Raw genomic sequence first — 26,875 nt, forward strand, 5'->3', positions numbered from 1 at the left:
ATATAGATTTGTTATAAATGTGCCAACATATCTAAGGAAATGCAGACAGAAAACATGTTATATGATAAGAGACTTATTTTGACAATTGCCGTATAATTGTATATATACAGAGAGAAATATTTATAATAAAAGATTGTATGTGTATAGGAGTCAACATATCTAACAATAGAACATATTATAACAGAGCAAGTGATAGTCGGTTGTAACGAGGTGTGCCTTAAAAAGGTAGTTTCTAAATGCGTTTATAACGCGTGGTATATATAGTACATTCATGTTTACTACCTCCATGATATAGTGCACCGACCTGTTATAGACAATATATCAATCTTTTTCTGCACAAGGAATATATGAAGATAATGCAGCAAGGGTCGGTAACTTATCTAAGAAATACAAATTACAGAACATATTATTAGAAAACAAAGTAAATACGGAATAGTACCTGTGAGCGAGGGCAAGGATGTCATGGATGTAGTGTCATGCTTGGGCGTCTGTAGTGTAGGTAGTGTGTGGTGCGTGTGTGTGTGATTGAGTGGAGGGATTCAGGGGTTAAGGGTTATTGGTCAACATTAATGCCTTCCGGGTTAAGGGTGTGTAGTTTTCTGATCCAAAAAGATTCTCTGTGGAGGATGGTCTGGCGGGATTTGTTGTGGATTGTTTCAATGCCCATTATGAGAACGTCGTTAATAGAGTGACCGGGTTGGTTGAAATGGGTTGTGTAGGGGAGAACTTTATGATTGGATGAATTGAAGTTGCGTATTTCTGATCGGGTGTTGCTGAATCTTGTGTAAAGGGATGTTTCCGTCTTGCCCACATATTGTTTGTTGCATTTTTTGCATGTTATTAGATAGATGACCCATGTCGATTTGCAGTTTATTCGTGTTGCCCTTGCCCTCGCTCACAGGTACTATTCCGTATTTACTTTGTTTTCTAATATGTTCTGTAATTTGTATTTCTTAGATAAGTTACCGACCCTTGCTGCATTATCTTCATATATTCATTGTGCAGAAAAAGATTGATATATTGTCTATAACAGGTCGGTGCACTATATCATGGAGGTAGTAAACATGAATGTACTATATATACCACGCGTTATAAACGCATTTAGAAACTACCTTTTTAAGGCACACCTCGATACAACCGACTATCACTTGCTCTGTTATAATATGTTCTATTGTTAGATATGTTGACTCCTATACACATACAATCTGTTATTATAAATATTTCTCTCTGTATATATACAATTATACGGCAATTGTCAAAATAAGTCTCTTATCATATAACATGTTTTCTGTCTGCATTTCCTTAGATATGTTGGCACATTTATAACAAATCTATATATAATTACATAAATATCTCTTTCTATAAATATATATCTTTATCTGGTATTTGTCAAAATAAGTCCTGTTATATCATATAATATGTTCTCTTGTTTATAATTCCTCAGATATGTTGACTCCTACACATGTATACATTTATAATAAATCTCTGTACATATATATATATATATATATATATATATGTTCTCTTGTTTATATAGTGTAAAATAATTAATAATTATAAGTAACCGTAAAGCATGTTTAGATTATTTTAGAGGCCATCATATTGTATTATTATATTATTGCATTGTATTTGTACTTTGTTTATATATTTATAGTCCTGAGGAAGATCATGCATTGATCGAAAGCTTGATTAAATGGAGAAGCAAGGAGCAACGACCACTTCGTAGTCATTTTTTCCTCTATATATATATATATATATGCAGTGACCAAATGAATTCATAGTAAGCTTGTTAATGAAATCAAAATCCAAGAAGAGAAACAATCTTATTGGAAAGAGTAAAATGAGAGGAACGATGCAAAACAAGTTTCATCAAAATCGGTTGTGAAATAAGCAAGTTATGGATGTTCAAAAGGTCTTGTTGTACTGATTCTCAAATTGGCAAACATGCTTCAAAATGGCTGATTTTGTTTTGTACACAACTTTCAGATTTTCCCCATTTTCTTCAAAATTGCATATTGCCTCATTCTGAGCATAGTATATGTCAAGGGAAAAAATAATTCACACAACATATGTCAAGTTTAGGAGGAAGTGATGTGAAATATGTAAAATAAAGGGGCTAAGAATTTATGCACAAAACAAATGGAGGGTTGTCCACAAAATCAGCAATTCTGAAGCATGTTTGCAAATTGGAGGATCCCCATAAAAAGTACAAGACATTGTAAGCGTCCATAACTTGCCTATTTCATAACCAATGTTGATGAAACTTGTTTTCAATTTCTTCCTCTCATTTCACTCTTTCCAAGATTGCTTTTCTTTGAGTTTTGGTGTCCTTTAATGATAGATATCTTTAAAAAATAATACACATAAATCTTCTATTGACCACACTATTGTCCGCTTTCACTTGGTGAATGAATGATACAAACATTCTTTGAGTTTGGCCCTGGCTATATTCACAGACTGCAAGCTAGGGAGAGTAAGACAATTTACATTACCACTGTTAACATGTGACTTGAACAATCATGAAAGACATCTCCTGATTGGCATCTACCATAATGGTAGAAGATATGGATCGTGATCCAAGAGGCCATCTCGCTGCCCTAGAAAGACCACTACTTTGCAGCTTGTGAGTTAAATCTTTTTGTATCAGACCCTAGACCAGACTAAAGCATATGGAATAACCAAAATGGTATTCCACTCCCTATGAAAAAAAAGAAATAGTAATAAAGGCACATTGGTTCACTGTCTATGTTATGAAGGGATATAAATGTAGGCAAACCTGTACTGTAAACTTTGGACATCTCTGACCAGTACGACTAACTTTCGACTTCTAGGAGAAGCCCTCATCAGGTTGATGAGACCTAGAGTAGCACAGAACCCAACGCCCATCCCCTTGCCACAACTAAACGATTGTGCCCCATTTGTTACAAAGCCAATGATTGAACGTGTACAGGATGTGATAAGTTCCTTATGTGTGATAGTTGGGGATGTGTCAGATGATTTGCTCTCAGATGGTTGGGGTTGTACGGGAACCTTCATTGCAGCATCAGTGTTAACTGCTGCAGTCCCACTTACTTCAGGAGCTGATACTGGTGATGACTGTTCTGTTGATGTCATCACGACACCTGAAGCAGCACCCATAGCATGTCTTCCTTGCTTTGAAGATATGGCATCAGTCAATGTTGAGGTTTTACACGAGGCTACACCATCAGTGTCACTATTAGTAAAAGTTGGAATGGTTTCCATTTTTTTTTGCGATCCTATGTCTTTGTCATCATGGCACTGTCCTGAATTTGAGGCACCTGTATTGTGTAAACTAACACTGTCAACATTTGATTCACTAGAAACACATTCTTGAGCCATGTCCACAACCATCCCTGGAAGGTCCATCTTGTCTTTGCTCACATACCCAAAGTCTGCTGGTGTCGATGGAGGTTCTGGCCTGTGCTCTTGGGTGACTTTGACCTTCTTTGCATTTGAGCCTTTCTGGCTTTTCTCCAACTTTCTCTTCTTCGGAAGACAGAATTCTTTATGAACAGGCTCTTCTGGGCCACCGTAGTTAGGATTCCGGGCAAGTTCAGCAAGGTCAGCATTACTTGGAAGACAGATGATTGCGAATTGGGATGGGAAACCCCTGTTCACCATATGCAGTCCAACCCATACTAAAGATCTGTTCTCCAAAGGCACAAGACTGTTTGTTACAGGTTCTAGCAAAGACAGATGATCAGGTAATTCTTTCCTTTCTTTGCTGGTGGTACTGTTTGCAATACTGGCAGGATGTTTTCCCCCTGTAACAGTCCACTTGCTTTGTTTCCTGGCCACTCCTCTCTGCTTCTTGAACCATCCTTGCATAGTTGTCCTCAGCATATCAAGCTTCTCCTTGTTCCTGAGTACATACCAACCTTGCAGCATGCTTTCTGCACAACTAGCTTCCCCGGTCTCCTTCAGGACCCACTCCTTGATAAGCTGAAACCATGGTGGACGGAAAGGAGCTGCTATTCCAAGTTTACCATGATTTGGTCTCTTTGCCGGAGGCTTCTTCAAAAAGGTCTGCTCCAGGTCATCAGCGATGCACTTCCTGATGATGCGCCCTGCCTCTGAGTCAGGGAAGTCATAAGGATACCTTGGCATGCTGCAGTGGAGAGACACTTTACCTGCTTCACGAAGCCCACACGCCCTTGCTCCTCTGTACACCAACCCCATCCAGAAAGCCATGCCCCATTTCCTGGGCACCACCAAGTCCCAACCTCCACCATACCCCAGCATCCCTGTACTATCATTCCCTTCATTGCCGGCAGATGTTCTGATCCCAGAATAGTGTAGGAGCAGGACCGGGATGCGGGCTTCAGATCGACCTAGATTCAAGTCGGTTCCAGGTACCAGAAGATCAGAACGGAGCTGGTTAAGTTCATGGTTAGATTTTTGTTCCGAGGCCACCGACTCTCTAACCATTGGTGACCAGAGTGGAGAGATGCTAGACTCTCTAGGAAGCTTGAGAGCTCTCTGATTTGATGGTTCATCTGTAAGATATGGGTGAAATGAAGATATAAATGGATGATCACTAGTGGGGTGGGGCTGGAACCCTTTCCTTCCTTTAACTCCCCCCCCTGAATCATGTAAAATATTTAGTTTATTTAAGCATTTGTATATTATTTCAATCTGAACTTAATTTAACAATGAGCCATCAAATGAATACTAGGATTCTTTTTTCATAAGTTGTAATTATTGCACCTACTTAGCTTGTACGCAAGCAAATGGGAGGCTGATGCGCAATATTTGTACTGTTGCATGCGTACCATCCAAACTGTACCGATGCATGTCTTAGGAGGTGACGTCACAATACGATTCAATTCATTGTGCTCATAAAATCAATGCAGGAGTAATGCGTACAGCCTACTGGATAATTGCGAATGGCTGACAGATTTGTGAACTTGGGAGATTCTGCTTTTAATAATTCATTCCTCATTTCTACAATTAAAAAAAATTGATTGTTTGTATCTTTAAAACCACCCAACAATAGCGAATGTTCTTATTCATGCAATGGTGAGACATTTCACATTGGGTCAATTGTGCACCTTTATTTCACATTTGGTGAATTGTGCACCTTTATTTCACATCTGGTGAATTGTGCACCTTTATTTCACATTTGGTGAATTGTGCACCTTAATTTCACCTCATGTGCAATCTTGTATCAACACACTCGTGCATATTTGCTATTAGTCCAGGAGAAATCTTCTTCTATACCTTAAAAAGATGTTGAGTACAATGTTCATTTTCCAGGTCATGTATATGGGGCTGTCAAATGGACAATATTGGTACAGTTACAAGGCAATAACCCTGTGTTAAATCATGTTAATTATCTCTGCTGACATGATGAGTTAATATATTTATAATCTCATCTGTACACTTCATTTCCTTTGTAATGCATAAAAGGCAAATTTCTTGCTCAGTGAATGAAGCTCAATTCATTCATTTATTCTTTCACAATTCAAATCACGTTTCCTTGAATAATCAGAAAATAATCTTTTTTGTTTTTTACTTTGATGGTGCCAATTCGTTTTCTAAAAATGGCAATTTATAGTAAAATACCAACCAAATCAATGATAGAACTAATCAATAATTTCTGAATGTAATTTTGGGGACTCATTGCAAATCCCGACAAAGGTCCAATGTATGATAAAAGGGGCACATTTTCCCAAAGAAAATTTGAAATTTGACAAGAAAAAAAAAAGGTTTTCACAAAAAATTGAAGGTAATTTGTGCACATAAAATTTTACAAGCAAAAAAAATGTCCTCACTTGTGTATTCACAAAGGGGATGCACTACTTGTGTCAGTGGCACAGCTTATTAAATCAAAAATTTTGACTATGGCTCTCAAAAGGTCCCGCCTCCCCCCCCCCCAAAAAAAAAAGAGGGGGCTCATTATTGGCACTGTAGGAACATAATATTTGTCTACTATTAAGTGCCTAAATTAAAGTGATTGGCTAACATTGGTTTGACTTTTAAAAAATATGAGCTAGAAGGTCACACTTGTCACCTGTGTCTGTGATATGTTACAAAAATGAAGCCCAGAAAAAATTGCATTCGAAAATGATTATTTAGTGCTTCAAAAATTGAAATATAAGGTGACCGGAAACACCATCTTAATTTCATCCCATACACTTATGTGTACTATTTAGGCGTCTAAGACGCCTATTTACAAAATCAGTGTTTGCCTTGTAATTTTAGCTTTTCATTCTCAATAATGGTTGTTTTCAGGGTTTATTAGTTCTAATACATGCACTTGAACACATGTTTCATCTTGGTTTGAGACTTTTTTAAATCGGTTGCTCACAAAGTTAAAAAATACCTTTAACCTGCTGAACTCAATTTTATTATTATAGTAAAATACAAAATTTCTATGAATCTTAGCCTTGCTTATCTCATGCAAATACCTAAATTGGTCAACAGCATTTAAAGTATCCACGTCCATTACACATTGAACTTTCTTTGAAATTCTGATATATATTTTTCAAAATTCATATTAAAGTTTTTAAACAATGATGATTGCAGACCAACTCCTTTATGGTGATTCAGGTCTATTATCAATTTTTTTCTACAATACGTTCATATTGCCGAGTGCTGACCCATTTTTATGTAATGCACAAGGCAGATTTGTAAGTGCACTAGTACTGTACAGTCAATTTAGGTACATGTATTTACTTGTTTTGTGTTAAAGCAATAGTTAACTCCTGCTTGTTACACTACTTTAAAGAGGCTCAAGTTTGCTGCATCAACATTAGTAAACATAATTTTTTTCTGTGCATTATTTGTAGTATTTTTTGAGAAAATTTTCTAAAAGCACCTGCAAGTTGATCAGGATCCACCATGATTTTAGTTCTCTTCTTTGGTAATATAACACGAGGGTCCCGTACGACCAGTGAGACCACCGCATTGGTGGGTATCTCTGATGTTGATTGCAGCTCACTGAAATTCTTCCATGTAGTAGCCTGCTGCTTGAAGGTCTCAAGGTGACTTTCATCCTGTCATAGAAGATTAGAAACAGCATTAAATTGCATAAACCAATCAAAGGCAAGATGTCAGTATCCTTAACCCTATCTAGGCCGAGGTATTTTGGAGTTCATATGGTTGGGGGGGGCTTGAGATCTCGGCCATTGACCACGCGATCGCGCCGAAAATTGGCATGCAGGTTGTCTTGGACATAATCTACAAGACTGTATAGTAACTTATTTCCTGCAAATTGCTATTAAGCGATTATGCTGATTTATGCGTAATTAGTATGCAAAATCATACTTTTCCCAGTAACTCCCTAAATAAAGCTCCAAATTGTCAAATGTTTGGTATTAAAACTCTTTTTGGTGTTTCTAGCAAGTATACATGAAAAAAAAATGCAATATCAGATAAATTTCCTATGCATTTTATTGTTTTTTTGCAATTTCTTATGTATTTCTCTGTTTTTTTTACCTTTTGTTTTTCAGTGTTTTTTCAATGAAATTTGTTGGGGACTCTTCTGAGATTATAAACAGCATAAAAATATATACATTTAGACGAGCAAAACTAAAACTAATCATACATTTATGATTTTTGGTTGAAAACACAATTTGCATTGACTTTGTACAAGAAATCACGTTTTTAAGCAATTTTTGGTATGACATGCACTTATATAATATTACGTAATTTCGGAACCGAGTACCCGGGTGACGCAAAACTGGTCTCAAAAGTTGCGCAAGACTTGAAAGTAAAAAATCAGCAAGCAGCGGGGTCAAAAAAATTCGCACAGCGAAAATATTTCGCGAATCATTGTATTTCCATTAAAGTCAGGTTTGAGTAGATTATTATTTGCTAACCCAAGACTGAAAAGAATTGGCAATGCCTGAAACAGAGCCATCTTTTGGGAAAGCAACTATGGAAATCCAGCTATATAAACTTCTAAAATGAATGTTTATTTAAAATGTTTTCTAGATATATACATTCATGTTTTTCTTCAAAATCTAGAGTGCTTCTCTTTGTTTACAAAGGATATTTGTGTAAGTTTCCTGTAGAAAAAAAGTGAAGTGATTGATAGAGTTCCATACATTGAGGATGATCGAATCAATTGTAACTCTTTCTAAGACGGGGCCTTTGTTTTCCATCAAGAAATTCTTCAACCAAGCCAGCCATACCTCAGACTAAGGAAAAGTGAAATAATAACTTAACCATAAGGCAATTTCTTGTGGTGTTGCATAACGGCTGCTGGCCAATAACTCTTACTTGTTGCACTCAAGAGTAATTTCTATCTGAATAGGGTAGTGTCAAATTCCCCCCCAAAAGGAATAAACCTCCCAGATTTACAATAGAGTCCGCTGTGGTAAACCGTGTATCAGGTTGCATCCAGCCAGGAGCTGACACTAGAATGTTATTTTTTGGCTCCTCCCGGGAATTGAACCCAGGACCTTGTGACACAGACACCACACTCTATTACAGAAGTTTAGATTAGCCTAAGATTCATCCATTTATTTCAAGAGACCTGCCCCTGTACACCTCTCATGAAGAATTTACTGAGGAAGACGGGAGATGTTTACACAATCAAATGAAAGAAATTGTTGTACATGTATGAGTTAGGGGGGAAGGTTGAAAATTTGCAATTTTTCCTCCAAAATCAGTCAATTTTCAGAGAATCTCCCAGACAGTCAGGGAGACTAACATTCAGTTAGCTAATCCGGATTCTATCACATTTGCACTATATCATTTAATGACAATTGGCTCAATTTAACACTGATCTTTTAGTATCATTTGCGAAATTTACAATAATTTTTTCATGACACAATCGCCACAAGATTCAGAAAAAAGTTTCTCCAAGTTTGGATTTGCCCAATTTTTGTTAAATTTGCATCCTTTTCCAAAAGTTTGGATCCTTCACCTAAACCACACTTTACGCTTTGAAAAATGCACACAAATATTTCCTTACCCGAAAGTATTTCTCCCACCAGTATAAAGTGTCGCTCCCATCATCTCTTTCATCCTGGATAGTATCATCAGGAGTTACCGTGGCAACCTGGAGCGCATCCAGGAGAATTGGATGAGCCAGGGGACCTTGGAGACGGAATCTAAGAAGTTCATCTTCTAGCGGTGTTACAGATACTGTATGGGGAAGGAGGTACAAAGTACATGAGGTTTCTCCAAAATCCAATGCTGTTATTTGTAGGGATTTATCAGCTAATTATTCACACATATCAGAATAATCATATGTGGTAGTCCTTGGTTATTCTTTCCTGGGAAAGAGAAGAAAATATAGACTAGGTACTAAGAGAATTTTAAATCAACAAGTTTAATTCTGAAAAGATTTCTCTTAAAGTGGGACAGCGAGTCTCAGTTTCAGAAAGGAGTTCCTCTTCTATCAATGTTACAGATACAGTATTGGTGATGTACAAAGTATAACATAAGTCTCAGCTAATTATTCAAATACAGACCTGTAACAAAGCCAAAGTTACCCTTTTTTTCATTTCATGATGTGGAGGAGTTACATCTTTCTGCCAGAAATACTCACCATTGTAATCTGAGCACACTACTTTCAGTTCATCTATGACTTCTTTCCAGCAAGAAGGATGTATCCACATCCAAAGTCTCCTTATCTTATTGTCATCATCCCCTCCATTGCTGTTCAACTCCTGTAAAAATTAGCAAACAAAATTAAAGGAAAATTTTAGAAAGCCATTAATTTATTTCTTATCTAATTTTGATGCAATTTTCAGCTGTAAGTTCATTTTAATTTTCTCTTTACATTCAAATTAATTTTTGTTTGGTGAACTTCCCCCTTTGAGATAAAAAGAATCAAAATCACCAACTATGGAAAGCAATATTCAATACTTAGAAAATGGCAGTTCCTATTGTATTTTACATTGATTAATTCTTATTTCATTTAATTTTACCCCAAACAAATTATTTCACTCTTCTCTTTTTTTTCTTCTTTTTTTGGGGGAGGGGGGTGGGTGCTATGTTGTCATTAGATTATCCTAATTTGCCTGTATTACTATTTATCATATGATTTTGATACTATTTCTCATACATGTAGTATATGCAACAAAATTAATTTTAAAAAATAAAGTTTTTTATTCAATTTTTTTCATTTCCTTCCTTTATTTATATCAAAATCGTTTGGTTGTTATTTGAATGAAAAACTGAGCATCCGATAAGTGTTGAATCTAAATGGAAGCCATCAGTATGAAAACTTGATCATGGGTGTGTCATTGATTTCAACCAAGCTAAATTATGATATATTTGAAAAACACAAAGATCTCCACGACCTACCTTGTGAACTCTGAGTGGAGCCATATAGAGCTCACAGTGCCAGATGTAATGAAAAGGACAGATATCTCCACGTGGATATCTTTCAAACACATACACACCCAATCCCATACATCTCCACCTACCTGTGAGTGTGCTCCGGGTGGAGCCATAGATGCATGGAGCTCACAGTGCCAGAGGTAGTCCACAGGACCAATAGCTCCATGAGGGTAGGTATCCCTGTGATATAGCAACACCCCACCGTGTCTAGTGCCATGGAGATATGCTCTGGAAGCCATAGTTAAACCTGAAAGATTAAATCATGATAATATTCTGTCTGGTCAGAGGGGAAGGGGATGACCAAAGATATGGACGAAGGAAGTGGTAGAGGCGAGTAGGAGGATTGGATTGAGGGATAATAATCATAATCATAAACAACATCAACACAATCGCTGATGTGGTTCACGGTACACCACGCGGAGTATTATAGACAGTGGATAGAAGAAAAATAAATGGATAGGCGAGAAAGTGGAAATTCGAGAGTAGAGTAATCTTTCTTGAACATAGTCCTGTAAACCAGAAGAGATTGATGAGTTGAAACTCTACTCTAAAATTTCCACTTTCTCGCCTATTCATTTATTTTTCTTCTTCTATCCACTGTTTCTATAATACTCCACATGGTGTACCGTAAACCACATCAGCAATTGTACATGCAACCATGCAAACCTTCAAACAAAATCTAACATCAACACACTCATCATCATCACAATTATCATCATCTTTCAAGAATTCTTCTTTGTAAACATGATTAAGGACTGGAATAACCTCCCCCTTCTCAATTGTAAATGCCTTCCCCTGGAGACAATTAAATCAAAACTATAAACTTCAATCAAAGTTGTTCCACACACAGAGCGCTACTCTCTTCAATAAGTTAGCGTGGATCTGTCCATCAACAACATTTTGCTGACCTAACCATTCAGCTTCAGATCATCACCATAATCATCATCATTACGATTAATGGGACATCATGAAAGGATTAACTTACCGACATGAGGGCTTGTCAAATGTTTCATGGCTGATATAATATTGACCTCTGTCCCTTGAACTTCAATGACCTGATGATAGGAAATATCACTAATCACACAATGTCTGGCTGTTGCTCTGTAAGAGGAGAATTACAGGGAATAACTAATCATTTTCTGGTATTGCATCGCAAGTTTTATCAAAATTATTCTTCAGTCATCGGAACTTAAATATTAGCTTAGAGCTAGTGCTTTTTGATATTAGTGTCAACACATCACTAAAAATATCTTACCGATATCAATAACTATCGACAAAACATAATCAATATGCATTGATTAGCGATGTCACAATACTCACGTTGGTTTGTATCTGCCATTGTACCAATAACACTTCAAAATCCGAATGCAAATGATTACGTAACATCTTTTAACAAACATATCTAGCATAAATACATCCTTGCCTTTCACGTTATTAGCATTATTTTAGGGCTGGATGAAGTTTTATTGACAATATTGGGGCTTTTTGGACTTCGTTCTGAGCAGTCAATGACTTTCGCTCCGTTGTGGTGCTATCCGCCATTTTGATATCGTGCTGAACATCTTCAAACAAAGAGGGGAGCAACACACAGTCGTGTGCTGCCCTCTACATTAGTTGGTACTTGTTTTTGGTCGCTAAATTGAGCTTGTGCTTGTAAACGTTTTCGATATGATCGAGTGGAGTCGAGACCAGTCAATATCTTTGGATTGTCATGATTATAGCAAAGTGAGATTGTGTTTTGTGGCTAGTAAATACTCGTATTTTGTTGAGATTTTGGAGTTACTTCTGTTGCTGTTCTATGCATTATGAGGAAAAATATGCTTTTATGCTTTTTCTGATTTTCTGTTTGAAAGGCCACTTTTAAGTTTGTTTCCATGAATTCCGTCCGTTTTCCGCAATCGCGAAAAAATCACTGTCATGTCCCGACATAATGGCAGGTATTATCAACAACAAGAGAAAGTTTAACGATTACCGGTAAGTGGCAAAAAACATGCAATTTTCAACAGGACTAGCAATAAACAGGTCATCGATAACAGCACTACTTAGAGCCCATCATTACTCATGGAGCTGTTGGCAAGACTTAACAGAAATCTAGTACACATATTGCCGTCATTATCCCATAAGCGCAATTGTGTTTTAATTTGATTTTTTTTTACCTGTAAACAGCTCTGGCACTCTTATCCGAGGGATGAAGGGGGATCTTCCACCCCCAACGTTCCACCATCTTGAAACGTTTGGCATGCCAGATATGCGTCTCCATCCAGCGGTTTCTCATTTGTCGCTTTGCGTACATCTCGCGAAGATTTCCAGGTCGTCTCCGATGGCGACGAGACTGTTTAGCAGCTCCCGTGGTATCCTGTTTGGGCTTCTTCTTGACACTTCTCTCTGCCTTTAGAAATGCACCAAAAAAAAAAAGAGTACAAACAATGCAACAGATCATCTTGATAAATGGACAGTTACAGTTTTTTGTAGCTTTGATTTTGTGACATATGCTAGCAGCTGCCCCTTGTTCAAAAATAAAATTTACATATTTTATAGCTGAAAATGTTTCCTCATAGAAATATATATCAAATAAAGTGGCTGATGGTATAGTGAATGTACAACCTTCACTTGTCTTAGAACATGGAATTTCATTGAGTTGTTTTCACAAGCCATAAGGCAAAGAAGCACACAAGTAAAAAAAAAAAAACTTTTAACATCCATTAATATGTTGATTGGCATGAAACGGATGTGTTCCTTTCAGCTTTCCAAAGACAGAGTAAGTTCATTGCTTGAATTCCAAACAATTGTTTTATCTAATTCTTTTATCTAAACTAATTTTACATCACAGTTAATCCCCCCCCGTGAACTTTAAATAATTTTTCGGTCTCTAGATTCCACTTTGAAGGGATGCCACTAGGGTTACCTCAGGTAGAAATACTGATGTTTAGGGTCCAGCAAGGGTTCAAGTGAGCAGTGCCCCCTCCCTTGAAGTAGGAACCTTTTAGAATTTAACTACCCAAAATCCAACCAAAAGTGTCAAATTAATGGCATTCTGGGACAACTGAAACACTATACTGTAAATCAAGTTCTTGTAATGAAATGTCATCCATCTTTAGTGTTTCTTGAAAAAAATCCTACACACTAAAGTCAGAAAGAATTATAAACAAAGGATATTCATTTTTTAAACAAAAAACTTGGCAACCCTGACTTATACCTGGATCCTTGCATTCTCTCTCAGTCGTCTTGGCATCCTTTTAATGTTGTGACTCATGGCGCGCCTTCGCATGTGACGGGGTAACTTTTGGAATATCCGTTGAATGGAATTGTTTGTTGAGATGGACATCATCATAGTATTGATCTCATCAGCTCTGGCTACAGCAAATGCACCAACATTGATTGCTGTACAATGAAATCAATCGGTCAAGAGATTAAACTCTAAAGCCAGTTTTATGGAAAATTTCAATCAAAAATTTTACATAAAAAGGGAAAGACAAAAAATTATATTACCAGTTTAAGCAAGAGGCTATAAGTAGTAATGGAGCAAGCAAAAAATATAGGGCCTACAGGATAGATTCACAGATGGAGAGATGTAATTAGTAGAAACTTTGGGGAAAGATTATGTACTTTTGTTGTTTTTTCATACTATCAACGGTGCACAACATGGAAAAACTATTGAACTTTTACCAGGTGATTAAAGAGCAGTTGAAAAGTTTTTGCTCGCCCCTAGAAAAACGATACAGCATACGTTTATGAGAAAGAGCAAACTATTTTAGATATATTCTTACCCCTCGGAGTCATATCCATTTGAGGACCCATCTGGTTTGTTGAACTATGACCTACGGCAGCCATGGTAACACTGTATGGTGTTCCTTAATTTCGTGCAATGAAAGAGCTTTCTGTATGTATAGTCAAATGAAAGAAGAGGTCTGTAATCAAGAAGACAAACATTAATAGCAATATAGGCCTACAATTCTATATGATAAATAAGATAATACAAATCTTCTATCTAGTAGCCCATTCTGAAGCACAGAGATCATCTCACCAGCAACTTCTTAAGACTCCCAAGCCTGAGATCATCTCACCAGCAACTTCTTAAGACTCCCAAGACACGTGTAGCATATGGTGCTCAAGCTTTCTCTGCCTCAGCACCTTCTCTCTGGAATAATTTGCTGTTAAATTTAAGAATTATACAATCACTGGAGACCTTCAAATCGAAAATGAAATCTTATCTTATCTTTTCTAACAGTATTAGTTATTGGCACTTTGACACTCATCCACACTTTCTCATTCTTTCTTTTCTTGTGCGCCTCGGAATAGAATATTTCTAGATAGATGGCACTACATAAATTCCTATTATCATTATTATATGATTTATATTTTGCACATATCCACTAGGCCCAGTTTGAAAGTCCATTTTTGATGCACGTGTACACGGTAAGTTTTTCGGTCGTGTACACGTTGTAAACACTGAGTGAGAGTGAGTTACAGTACGTTTTCAGTGTTTCCTGCATGTAGCCTAAGTCATGGTTTTAAAGCTTACCTGAGAAGTTAGAAGTATCAATCCACAAAAATTGGTGCAATTAAAAAGTTTACTCAGCTTAGCAGCGCATTAAATTAATAAAGAATGCAAAAGTAAATCAGTGCAGGGCCCTAGTTAGCGCCGACGTTCGTTGGATGCGCATTTTGCATATTGTACCGTACATGCATGCACAGATCTCTCTCTCTCTTAGGTGATCCCTCCACTGTTCTGGAGATTCTAAGATTCAAATAGAACAATTCCCAGTCAGGTAAATCACAGGTTCAGCAACAGGTTGGAACGGTAGCCATGCATTTTATGTAGAAAAAAGAGAGATTTAAGGAGCAGACAGTTATTGACTTCGGATGGGAGACCAGGTTGATGGGTTAATAAGGTAGCACAGGTGAATTGGTGTGGGTCATCAGCAGTATACACGTCTAGATAAAGTGGGAAGTCAGTGAGACACTCCTTTACTCTGAGTATGAAGTCTTGGCGGAGGTGGTCAAGAGTGGAGCAAGATCCAACAAAATGTTCAACTGTCTCATCATATGAGTCGCAAAGGGGGCAGGTACGAGTGGAGGACTTTCCCAATGTGTGGAGGCGACAGTGAGATATGTGGATGAGAGTAGCTGGGCTCTCACAATGAGTGCGAAACGGATTACAGGAGAATGTGAGGACTTCGGATAAAGGAGATTAACTGAGGGTGGTATGTGATCAATCCAGAACTTGAGAGTTGACTTCACACGGATGCCCTGGGCAACGAGATCATTGACGGCAGTGTAGATCTTGTACTTAATCAATTTCTTAAAGGTGGAGTAAGGAAGTGGATTCAAGATAGATCGCTGCAGAATTAAGTGTAACTGAAGTTATCGATTGATTTTCATTATTTTATTGCCAATTTGAGGAGCGTGTGTTTGTAGGCTTGTAGCATATGTTTATGAGCGTATAACACGTAACTGGAGCAATGATCGCTGTCGCAATTGGTGATTCTCAAATTGGCTCTAAAAGTGATTGAATAACGCTTTCGAGAGTCTCGTTACGTGTTATATGCTCATACACATGTGCTACAAGCCTACAAACACACGCTCCTCAAATTGGCAATAAAATAATGAAAATCAATCGATAACTTCAGTTACACTCAATTCTGCAGCGATCTGTGCATGTATGGACGGTACAGTATGCAAATTGCGCATCCAACGAACGTCGGCGCTAACTAGGGCCCTGCACTGACCGGAGCATACCCATTTCGTGTGGTACAAAAACTTGAGTCTCCAGAATAAATGTGGATTAAATCGGCGATTTTAGAAGTAAACTCACTCTAGGTTAATTGAAATATATTGACATATTAGTGATTAAAACATGTCAGTGTCTTAGAACTAAGAATTAATGTGAGGCTGTGAGCTTGTTGTTCACTGACTTCACAGTCCCACGCAAGCTTTATGCAGATGCTACCGTGTACACGGTGATGGAATTTAGTACACGTGCACTGACTTGACCGTGCGTGTACACGTGTACCCGAAACGGGCCTAATATCCACCTTGTTAGATGCTCAATGTGCTCCTGTATTTCATACCTTGGTTAAACAAGTACACAACGATTCAGGTGCTCACAGCTTGTTGAGGAATTACTTCCTGCGGGTACCCATTTACCTAACCTGGGTTAAGTGCATAACAATGTGAGTAAATTTCTTGCTGAAGGAAAACACGCCATGGCTGGGAATCAAACCCACGTCTTTTAATATTTATTGGCTAATGCAAGTACATGTATTTTACAATTCACGATTTTATCAGCCGATTGATATATTTATTTTTTTTTAAAAGTCTTGTAACTAGGCTACAAAGAAGGAAAATGGCGACAATATCATCGGTATCTGCTCATCTTCTTACATAATTTTTAGTAATATTTCCAATATTTATCATTTTTAAGTATAAATAAATGTATGTAATGGGGGGAGGGTTGAACTTGTTGTCCATGTACATAAGTACCGTAAGGGCACTAGTATTCAACCCGTTTGGAGAGTTTCCTCAAATTTATAGAAACATAGAATTTACCTTAATTTCAGACCCGTCTTATTTCTAAGAGCAATTGCTGGTTATTCTTTTAATGTTATTTTTTTCTTCAACCAGTCGACTGTGTGCGTGGGCGATCGAATTATACGGCGACGGTTTTTTGCACTAGTATTCAACCCGTCTGCACTAGTATTCAACCTAGCAATGAAAGATGGTCCTGTCTCTCAATCTGCCCTTGTCCCATCCGACTATGGACTAGACCATTTGAGATGAGACCAAACAGGGAATTAATCAAAGCCAGAGACTTACATAGATCTAGATCTAATTTACCAATATAAACCCTTCTGAGATTTGCTATCTATCCTCACTAGGTTGAATACTAGTGCAATTCAGTGCAAAAGGCCATCGGCGCATAATTCGATCCTACGCGCATACAGTCGACAGATTGATAAAGAAAATACCGACAACAGATTACCCTGGAAATAACAAAGGTATGAAATTAAGATAGTTTCCATATTTCTAAATATTTTTGGAAATATGTCAAAATCTTTGAATTATGACGGGTTGAATACTAGTGCCCTTACGGTATACATGTATGTGGCTAGCAAGTTAAAAATCAAGTATTTTGGAGCAACATTGTTTTCTCCAAAAGCTCTGCCTTCCCGTGCCAGGCGTCAGTGACAGTGGGGAGTATACCCTGCGTAGAGTAGATAACTTTTACTCCCCAGACGCCTCCAGAGTCCAGGCTACTTACCGGGGTAAAGTTAAACTACAATAACTTTCTTATTTCTGGGGCTATTGAGATGAGGTGTTAAAATAAAGGTCTTGATGATCTAAATGATGCCATGAAGAAAACACCTTATTTCTGAGATTTATTTTTTTTGCAACATATCTAACTTTAATAGTAACAGTTACTAATCAAACAAAATTCAAACAACGTTTTGCCTTTTTGAATTTGACTTTGGTCTTTGCCATGGCATGCCCATGGCATTGCCAAGTTGGACATGTTGGAGAACTCGACCATTGTATTGAGTCGACATTGTACGAGCATGCACATCTGGCACTTGAACTTTGAGACTAACTTGAAAACTACTTCCCGCCGACAAATGGTAAAGTTGAAGATATGACACTGACAGACAGTCCTGACCTCGAGTGTCGGCGAACCTTCGAGATTCTCCAGGCCGCTGGAGGCGGGCCACGTTACCGCCAACGGCCGGTACTCTCTCTTACACCGGCACCAAACACTCACTGAGAAAGGCATTCGGGCAGAAACAACTTAATTTTTGCTCTACTCTCGCGCTCTCTACCATCATCAATAATCAGCCAATTTATCTACCTTCTCCATAGGATAAAACAAAATCCTCACCTAACTTAAGTCCTATCCTCCGACTGCGACTTTGTCACTCCATCTCCACGCAATGATGGCATATGTATGCACGTCTAGCTATCGCTAGCTAGCTAGCTACAGCACGTGCGCGCACGACACGACCAGCCAAAATGTGGGGGGGGGGGGGTGCACACTGCACTTGGTGACTGTCCCTGTTTTTATTCATACACGTAGTAAAAAAAAGGGAAAATGGGAGAAAAGAGAAAAAACAAGAACAGAATAAAATGAGAGGTCTGGCCCTAAAGTAGTACTTATGAGAAATTACATCCCGTCTTGCCCCCCGATCAATTACTATTCCTTGTAAATATCATATTCATCATTTTTAATATATATATCTATCATATATATATATCTATCTATCAAAATCATTGTAATGGTATATTGCAAAATGTAATACACTGTTCACAAAATATAAATAATTACCTTATAAAAATCGTAATTTTTAACTTCGATAATTTTATTCTTGTACGATCAACATATAATACACATTCGGCAATCAGGATGCAGGGTATCTAAGGGGGGGCACGTACCCTGGTTCCACTTTCATTGGGGGCGAAAAAAAGGGAAAGGGACGCAAATAAAAAAACTGAAAGCAAAAACTTAGAGTAAATAAAGGAAAGGAAACCCTCTCCCCCAAAAAATAAATAAATAAAATAAAAAAATAAATGAATAATAATTATAATAAATAACATAAATAATTAGGTAAAGAAAACTAATTAAAGGCGCAGAAAAGCCACTGAAGGTGATCCCGTCCTACGCTGGATTTTTTGCCATTACGTCTATTGCCACATGGTCTACGGTCTACCATCAGTTGGTCTACGCACGGTCCACATTTTGTCCAATAGCCAGGGAACCATTTTGTCTATTATCATTTGGTCTAATAGCCATTTGGTCTAATTGCTCCCCCCCCCCCCTTTTACTTGATCCATTTTCATTAATTACCATTTAGTTCACTAGCCAATTAAGTGCATTGGTCTCAAGGCAAATGGTCTATGTTAATTAATGACCACTTAGTCTAAACCCATTTCGTCTAACAATGTGGTCTAATTGCCATTCGGTCTAATCACGTGCTAGGTCCAATTACCATCTCCGCCAATCATCATTTTGTCCAATATTCATTTCGTCTATACAATCATAAATAGTCAATTAGCAGCCCTCTACTGTTCGGTGCCTGTGTATATTTGGCCGACTCGACTCCTGTTGCTCTTGTGATTTGTTATTAATTTACACCTGTTCTTTGGATAATCTTTTCTATAATTGTTTAAGACCTGAACAGAGTATACATGAAGAAGATATAGGTACTTCTGTCACAAAAAAAAAACAATGCGGGGATTGCGAGCGCGAGCTTAAAATTTTTGACAACCTTAAAACGGGACATTTTACTGAGCACTTCTTTTACAATTCCTTTTAAAGCCACTAATAATAAAAAAATGGCGTCCGAGTACATTGACTTTCAAACTGCATCCATTATAATCCAATAATATTATCATGCAAATTGAAGATGTACAGTACATCGAACAGGCAATGCCAGCGCGAAGCATGATCTCACGAAATATTTATGATACTGTAAGAATGTATATTTTCCAGGTCAGTTATCCCCTCACTTTGCATTCACTTGTCTTCCTCCTCTTATTTTACCTTGTCCTTTGTCTCCCCTTCCTTTTCAACTTTTCTCTCTCTTTTTTTGTGCCGCCAATATATAGCTGTTATAGCTATACAGTCCTATTTATTATCATTATATTATGTGATGATGATGAATAATGATTATCATTTTTAACCAATCAACCCCCTTTGTGAGCGTGATGTGACAGAGAGAAAGATAGCGGGGGGTGGATCACTGTACTATGGAAGCTTAAAAGTGCCACCGAGATGTTGAGATAATTATCTCGGGAAGTCGACATCTTGATAGCAAAAGATAAGATGACGAGATCCTGGATCTCATCATGTCGACATCTTTTAGAAGAGATGATGAGATGACAAGATCCCGGATCTCATCATGTCAACATCTTTTAGAAGAGATGTTGAGATGACAAGATCCCGGATCTCATCATGTTGACATCTTTTAGAAGAGATGATGAGATGACAAGATCCTGGATCTCATCATGTTGACATCTTTTGGAAGAGATGATGAGATGACAAGATCCCGGATCTCATCATGTTGACATCTTGTAGAAGAGATGATGAGATGACAAGATCCTGGATCTCATCATGTTGACATCTTGTAGAAGAGATGATGAGATGACAAGATCCTGGATCTCATCATGTCAACATCTTAAGAAGAGATGTTGAGATGACAAGATCATCACATCATCTCATCATCTTTTCTACAAGATGTCAACATGATGAGATCCGGGATCTTGTCATCTCAACATCTCTTCTAAAAGATGTTGACATGATGAGATCCGGGATCTTGTCATCTCATCATCTGTTCTAAAAGATGTTGACATGATGAGATCCAGGATCTTGTCATCTCATCATCTCTTCTAAAAGATGTCGACATGATGAGATCCAGGATCTCGTCATCTCATCATCTCTTCTAAAAGATGTCAACATGATGAGATCCAGGATCTCGTCATCTTATATTTTGCTATCAAGATGTCGACTTCCCGAGATAATTATCTCAACATCTCGGTGGCACTTTTAAGCTTCCATACTGTACCGCATCATTCCAATGCTGACAGTAGGCCTAGTTATCATCATGATTTCTTTTTTAATCATTTAATATTATCTTAATAATAATAATATAATATAGGGTATTTATATTGCGCACATATCCACCTTGATAGGTGCTCAAGGCGCTCCTATATTACCCGGCTAAGCTAGGCGTTCATAGCGCGCACAGCTTTTTAAGGAATTACTTCCTACCGGTACCCATAACTCACCTGGGTTGAGTGCAGCACATTGTGGATCAGTTTCTTGCTGAAGGAAATTGCACCATGGCTGGGATTCGAACCCACGACCCTTTATTCAAAGTCCGAAGACTCTTCTATTATTTTCAAGATATAATTAAGATGTTATTTCGCCACCCCGCTCGGATACGCAATTAATTTGTGTTAGACAAAATGGCTATTTGACCAATTGGCAATTAGAATAAATGACTATTGGAAGATTTAGGAATTGGACTAAATGGTTATTAGACGATTTGGTTGTTAGACGAACTGATTATTAGACCTAATGGGTGGTGAACGAAATGATAATTAGACGAAATTGCAATTGGACGAGGACAAGAAGACGATTTGGATATTGGATCAACTAATATTAGCCGACATGGCTATTGGACTAACTAAACATTGGACGAACTGATTAATGGACGAGTTATCATTAGCCTAAATCGAACTTTTAGATTGAATAGGTGGTAGACGAAATTTTTTTAGACGAAATGGTTATCGACGAACTGATGTTTAGACGAAATGGTGACAGGACGGAAATCATATATATGATCACAAAATAGAATATTCCTTCTTAATAATGGCTTATTGAAAAATGTTCACACTAGCTTTGAGTTTGCCACTGCTGGGATGGAATATAAGCACTGGATGAGTTCTCATATGAATAATCGGTATTTGTACCACATAGAGGGTACGATCACTTTCTTCAAACGGCATACGCTTTGTTAGTCCTCTGTTGAGTGAAGAAGCCCCAATTATAATTGTCCCTCGCTACCCACTTATTCTAAGCCCATGTAGGCATTAGCGGCGGAGGCATCAATTTTTTTCACCTATAAAATTACATTTCCCATTCTGCTGCTAAAGGCTTATTTTTTATATTATTTTTTTTACAAACAAAATTAGATATTTGATAAGGCAGGCGCGTGTATCCAGGGCTAGACATGATTTTGGTGCCCCTGTGTACTTTCAGAACCCCCCCCCATAAACATGAATCATGAACAGGATGTGAAAAATTTTGATATTCCAACACTAAACCGGACATTCTAAACACTTTTTTAACCACGAACAGGATGGGTATCTATCTAAACAATTGACGCATGCATGAAGCGCGAGCTGAAAAATGTTGATATTCATACCCAAAACTTATGATAGGCCCTAATAATCACTTTTGTTAATCATGAACAGGATGTGTGTCTATCTAAACAATTGATGTGAGCGCGTAGCGCGAGCTGAAAATTGTTGATATTCCACCCCAAAATTGAACATTGGGAACACTTTTGGTAAATATGAAGAGGATGGGTATTTATCCAAACAATTAATGCGAGCGTGAAGCGCAAGTTTAAAAATGTGATGTTCCTTCCCAAAACAGCTTTCCACTCCTTATGTTTACAGTCCTTTGAAGGACTACACTCATTTCGAAAAGAATACTCTTCTTTCAAACCTCCACTTTCTCGCCTTTCAATTTACCTCATTTTCTATCCATGTTTCTTATCTCAGTTCTTCCAAGACTTTACACGTGGTGTACCGTAAACATCTTCCGCGAGAGTTAGACTAAGCTAAATCTGACTTTGGAATACGGGTCTAGATAATTTATTTTATGAAAAAATGATTAATCAAAAATGATAAGTATATCATAATTCAAGAATATACATGTCATCATGAGATCGTTAGCCCAAAGGTTAGGGTTATTCAGATTCACTCTTGTTATCATAATGCGTCTCTCCTCGAAGTATTTAATACAAATTAAAATACATATTCAATCGTCTTAACAGTTTACCATTTACCAAAGCTTTAGATGGTTAGAAAATTGAATCATCTGAAACTTTTCATTCTTACCATTTTGTACTTGCACTCGATATGGAATATAACCCATGGTTACGGCAAACCGAACTATGATGGATCCTAAATGTCTTGTAAACAAACATGCATTGAACTGATGCTGTCTATCATGTTACAATTCCTGCTTTTATAATGTATAGACCTATGTTTCTCTTCATCAAAATAGTTTTGGAATTCATATACATTATTCTTATGTAAATGAAAATTAATTGTGTTTATAGTTTATATCAGCTTTAATGCCCTAAATTAATTGGTATACACCAAAGTCGTTCTTCATTTAAAATGCATGAACTTGCACATGTCTCCTCATCAAACATATACATGTCTTGATATCATAATAAGAAAATGCATACCAAACAAAATACTTTCGAAAAGTATGCTGCCGTATGCATGGTAATGATGTCAGAGTCCTAGATCATTTGCCAGATCAAATATGCTTGGTTGCCGCTGGTAGATAGATATAAAGGAGCCGTCGCAAACAGCAAGTTTAAAAGGCGACAGCGATGTAAGTCTCAACCAATGAGCATCTGATATATTCCTGGCAATTCTGCAATCTCTTGAGACTGTTTCCAGAAATGTTCCATCAAGGGCGTATTTATCGATGGATGCCTTACTCTCGTGCCCTAAAGCCGAAACATTTGCAACGTAGACATGCTCGTTGACATCACAGGTGGAATAGGCAAACTGTCCTCTGCCAGCCTTGAAGATCTCAGTTGTAGCATTTGTGGTTAGGTCTAGAACCTTGATACCGGTCTTGTCTTTCATCACGACCTTTCCTGATGTGGTGACGTCAATCTGCTGAGGTCGACAACCGCCCATCGAGATACTCCTCAGAGGGTTTCCTCCACTCTGCTGGAACTGATGGATTTTACCATGTTCAGCGTACCCTAAGAATATCCGTCCATCAATACTTGCTGACATGGATACATGCTCCACGGATGAAGGAGCAGCAAACTTAGCCAGTCGTTCCTTTCCATCAGGTGTCACTTCTGTGATCTCACCAAACATGGGGTACACGATGATCGTGCCGTCCAACGTCGGTGCCAGGTCTACCAACTTCACTTCTTCAAGGATTCTGGAAAGTGGCCCATCTTGCTTTCCCATGGTGGTGAAGATATCAATACCACCTGTTTCATACCCTACTGCCAACCGTCCATCCCGTAGGGATACCATACCCTGCATGCAGCCTCGTTTGTCAAATGGGATAGGAAGTTGACGGGACAATTTCCATTCAGTGTTCTCCTGGAGTCGTCCAACCACAAGTTCTGTACTCTTGTTACCAGAAAACCTAACTGACAGATCTTCTATCCTATCAATAGCCCCTCCGCTTGCACATATACCACTTGCCTTCTTCATCTTCTTACAGATAGCTCTTGATGTGTTCACGACATCGACATCATCCCCTTGGTGTTTGACAATTTTTGCGATGTGTCTTCCTGTTCTCATCTCCTTTTCAAGATTCTTAAGCACATCAATGTTGGAGGCCCTTCGGAGTCGTGTTACCTGATCTAAAAGCAGATCAGTATCCTTCTCGATTTGCGCAATCATAGCCTGGGCATTGGCCTTTATCTGATCTTCCATTAAGTTCAGTTGGTTAGCTAATGCATTATTGTCAAATATGCGTTGGGACCCTAATGTCTTTTGTGCTTTGCCTACTGTTTTCAGTCCTTCGGTTGCGGCTTGAATCATTGTGATTAGCTTACACCTTAGAAGATCTGCTTGAGCTTGGAGGTCATCAGTTTCATGCTCATGATGCCCTTCCTCTTCACACCTTTGACAAATGGCCATCTTGCATGTCAAGCAGTAAACTGTTAAAAGTAAAGCAGAATGCACTGAACAACGTCTCTCCATCTTGATGTTCATGTTCATGGGTTCAATCTTTGAATCACTATCCGACAATGCATATCCAGAGGATGTTCCACCAGATGTAACATCTTCTGCTGCAGAAGATTTGGTAGTTACTGTATTTCCTTCACTGCTGATTGCTAAACTCGCATTTATATCTGAATCATAGCTTGTTTGTCGTATCTGGATTTGATTTGGCACGACTGGAGATTTACACTGAAACCCAGATGACCTCAAAGATCTTATTGAACCACAAGAAGTAGCAGCTGATACTAGTGGGTCTCCATGATCAGAAAGTGATGACGCTATCAAATCATCCAACGATTTTCCCCTTGAAGATATCGACGACTGGCTACCTACAGAAGTGACAAAGCTTGGAAGATCACTTGAATCAATCGAAGTGATACCTGAAGATGCTATCGTCGAGAACTGTTGAAAATTATCTTCAGACCCTGACAATCTTTCAGTCAGTCTGTCTTGGTTGATCAGACCTAGACTGTGTAAACTCTCCAGTAACCGTGTAACGGATGATTTGGTAGTGAGTTTGGACAAACTCTCAGAACCATCAACTAAAGTAACAGTGTTGCAAGATGGGCAACATAGACTCAGTTTCTGACTGGGATCATCACGACTTAGTTCAAGATCTGAAACCTTCTTTTCGATGCACTCAAAACAGAAGAGATGGAAGCAGTTCAGAGACTTCGGATTGGAGAGAAGGTTGTTACATATTTGACATTGGAGCTCATCTTTGAACCATCTTAGTATATCCAACTCGTCTGACGTCGGAGATGACATCATAATACTCTTGGCGGCTGACAGAGACTCTGCATTGGCAAGATGAAAAAGTGAACAAACAAAATTTAAAGATTGATTAGTGCGAGGGCCCAGGTCCAGGAATAAGGGGTGAGATTTGAAATCATAACATAAGAGTAACATTTTGGTGGCAGATAGAGGGCTGTCTGCTATAGTCACTTGTGCGGGTGTAGCTTTGCTAATTAATTTATTAGAACATCATTGACATCCGCCAATATTCTTGCTAGAATGTAATTCTTCTTCTCTCTCACTCTCTCTCTCTCTCTCTTTCCTTTGTTTCCACTATCCATTTCGTTAATTCCCTTCTCCTTTCTCTAACCTCTCCCCCTAGGTATGGATCTTCATTCTTGGCAAAGTCCTGATAGTCTTTTACATGATGGATGCGTAAAAAATGTGTGGATACGAAATTATCGCATTAAGTTCGGACTGGGGTAAGTTGAGCCAGACAACATGGGGCAAGTTGAGCCATGGTAATTCTTATGGTAACGTATTTGAAAAACAAACAAACTTTAAAAATCCATCGATATGCAGGCTGAAAGGAGTATATTTACATGACTGTTCTTTTCCTTTTAGAGGATTGTTAGTACTTATAGAGTATAAGCAAGTGAAAAGACTATGAATAAAAAATGATATGCTGGTCCTTCCCCCATACATTTTGTATATAGTTTTCTGTGGCTCAACTTACCCCAGAAGATGGCTCAAACTTACCGCGCAGATGGGGCAAGTTGAGCCATTTGACATCTCTTTTTTCAAAGGTGACAATGACTTTTAGTGTGGGAGTAGAAAGTTATATATAGGAAAAAAATATATCAAAAGAATTAGATTTTAAGACAAGTACTTATTTGTACAAGATTATTAATAATATCAATTCGAACATGCAAACAGCAAAAAGTGTCACAACTTTCCCCGCCTTCCCCTAATATGTTTACTCTGTCCATTAAGAATCGATGAGTGTATTACTACATGAATGAGCGCCTGCGAGTGCGCATGCATGAGGAATTTTTCTTAATTCTTACCAAATAAACTGCGATTGATCAGTGATCCCTTGCATTTATCGTCGTAGTCGGACTATCTGTCTTTGCCTGATCTACTCTAATAATCCTCCTGCAAGTAGATTGAATAGCTGTGCAATATTGAAGTCGACGTCCACAAAATCATGAGAACAGGCTGGGGGCATGCACGCTGATACGGTCATGTTTGGATGTTTGGAGATGAATCGCGAAACGAGATTGTCGACTGGGGAATCCCCAAAGCCGTCCGTGGACGCATGCGCAAT

The 26,875-nt window shown here is 38.1% G+C and overlaps 2 protein-coding genes across 3 annotated transcripts; both read right to left on the reverse strand.

Annotated features, from left to right (window-relative positions):
- Window positions 1-1,751: 1,751 nt before the first annotated feature.
- On the reverse strand, window positions 1,752-18,301 carry LOC121430778 (ribonucleases P/MRP protein subunit POP1-like). Of its 2 annotated transcripts, none has more exons than XM_041628170.1 (10): window positions 18,194-18,301; window positions 14,088-14,198; window positions 13,517-13,701; window positions 12,477-12,709; window positions 11,306-11,421; window positions 10,407-10,567; window positions 9,524-9,644; window positions 8,945-9,117; window positions 6,842-7,019; window positions 1,752-4,517 (listed from the first exon to the last, which is right to left on the reverse strand). In XM_041628170.1, exons 2-10 carry the CDS (start codon window positions 14,149-14,151, stop codon window positions 2,749-2,751), a joined length of 3,000 nt encoding a protein of 999 aa, XP_041484104.1. In that variant the 5' UTR covers window positions 14,152-14,198; window positions 18,194-18,301; the 3' UTR covers window positions 1,752-2,748. The 2 variants fall into 2 exon arrangements, with proteins under 2 accessions (XP_041484104.1, XP_041484105.1); XM_041628171.1 differs by having other exon boundaries at window positions 14,088-14,228.
- Window positions 18,302-22,686: 4,385 nt separating this feature from the next.
- Window positions 22,687-26,802, reverse strand: LOC121431443. The gene is made up of 2 exons (XM_041629012.1): window positions 26,616-26,802; window positions 22,687-25,610 (listed from the first exon to the last, which is right to left on the reverse strand). The coding sequence occupies exon 2, from the start codon at window positions 25,582-25,584 to the stop codon at window positions 23,344-23,346; it is 2,241 nt and encodes a 746-aa protein (XP_041484946.1). The 5' UTR covers window positions 25,585-25,610; window positions 26,616-26,802; the 3' UTR covers window positions 22,687-23,343.
- Between the last annotated feature and the right edge of the window lie 73 nt (window positions 26,803-26,875).

This window comes from Lytechinus variegatus, chromosome 17, assembly GCF_018143015.1.
Source record: "Lytechinus variegatus isolate NC3 chromosome 17, Lvar_3.0, whole genome shotgun sequence".
Taxonomy (NCBI): domain Eukaryota; kingdom Metazoa; phylum Echinodermata; class Echinoidea; order Temnopleuroida; family Toxopneustidae; genus Lytechinus; species Lytechinus variegatus.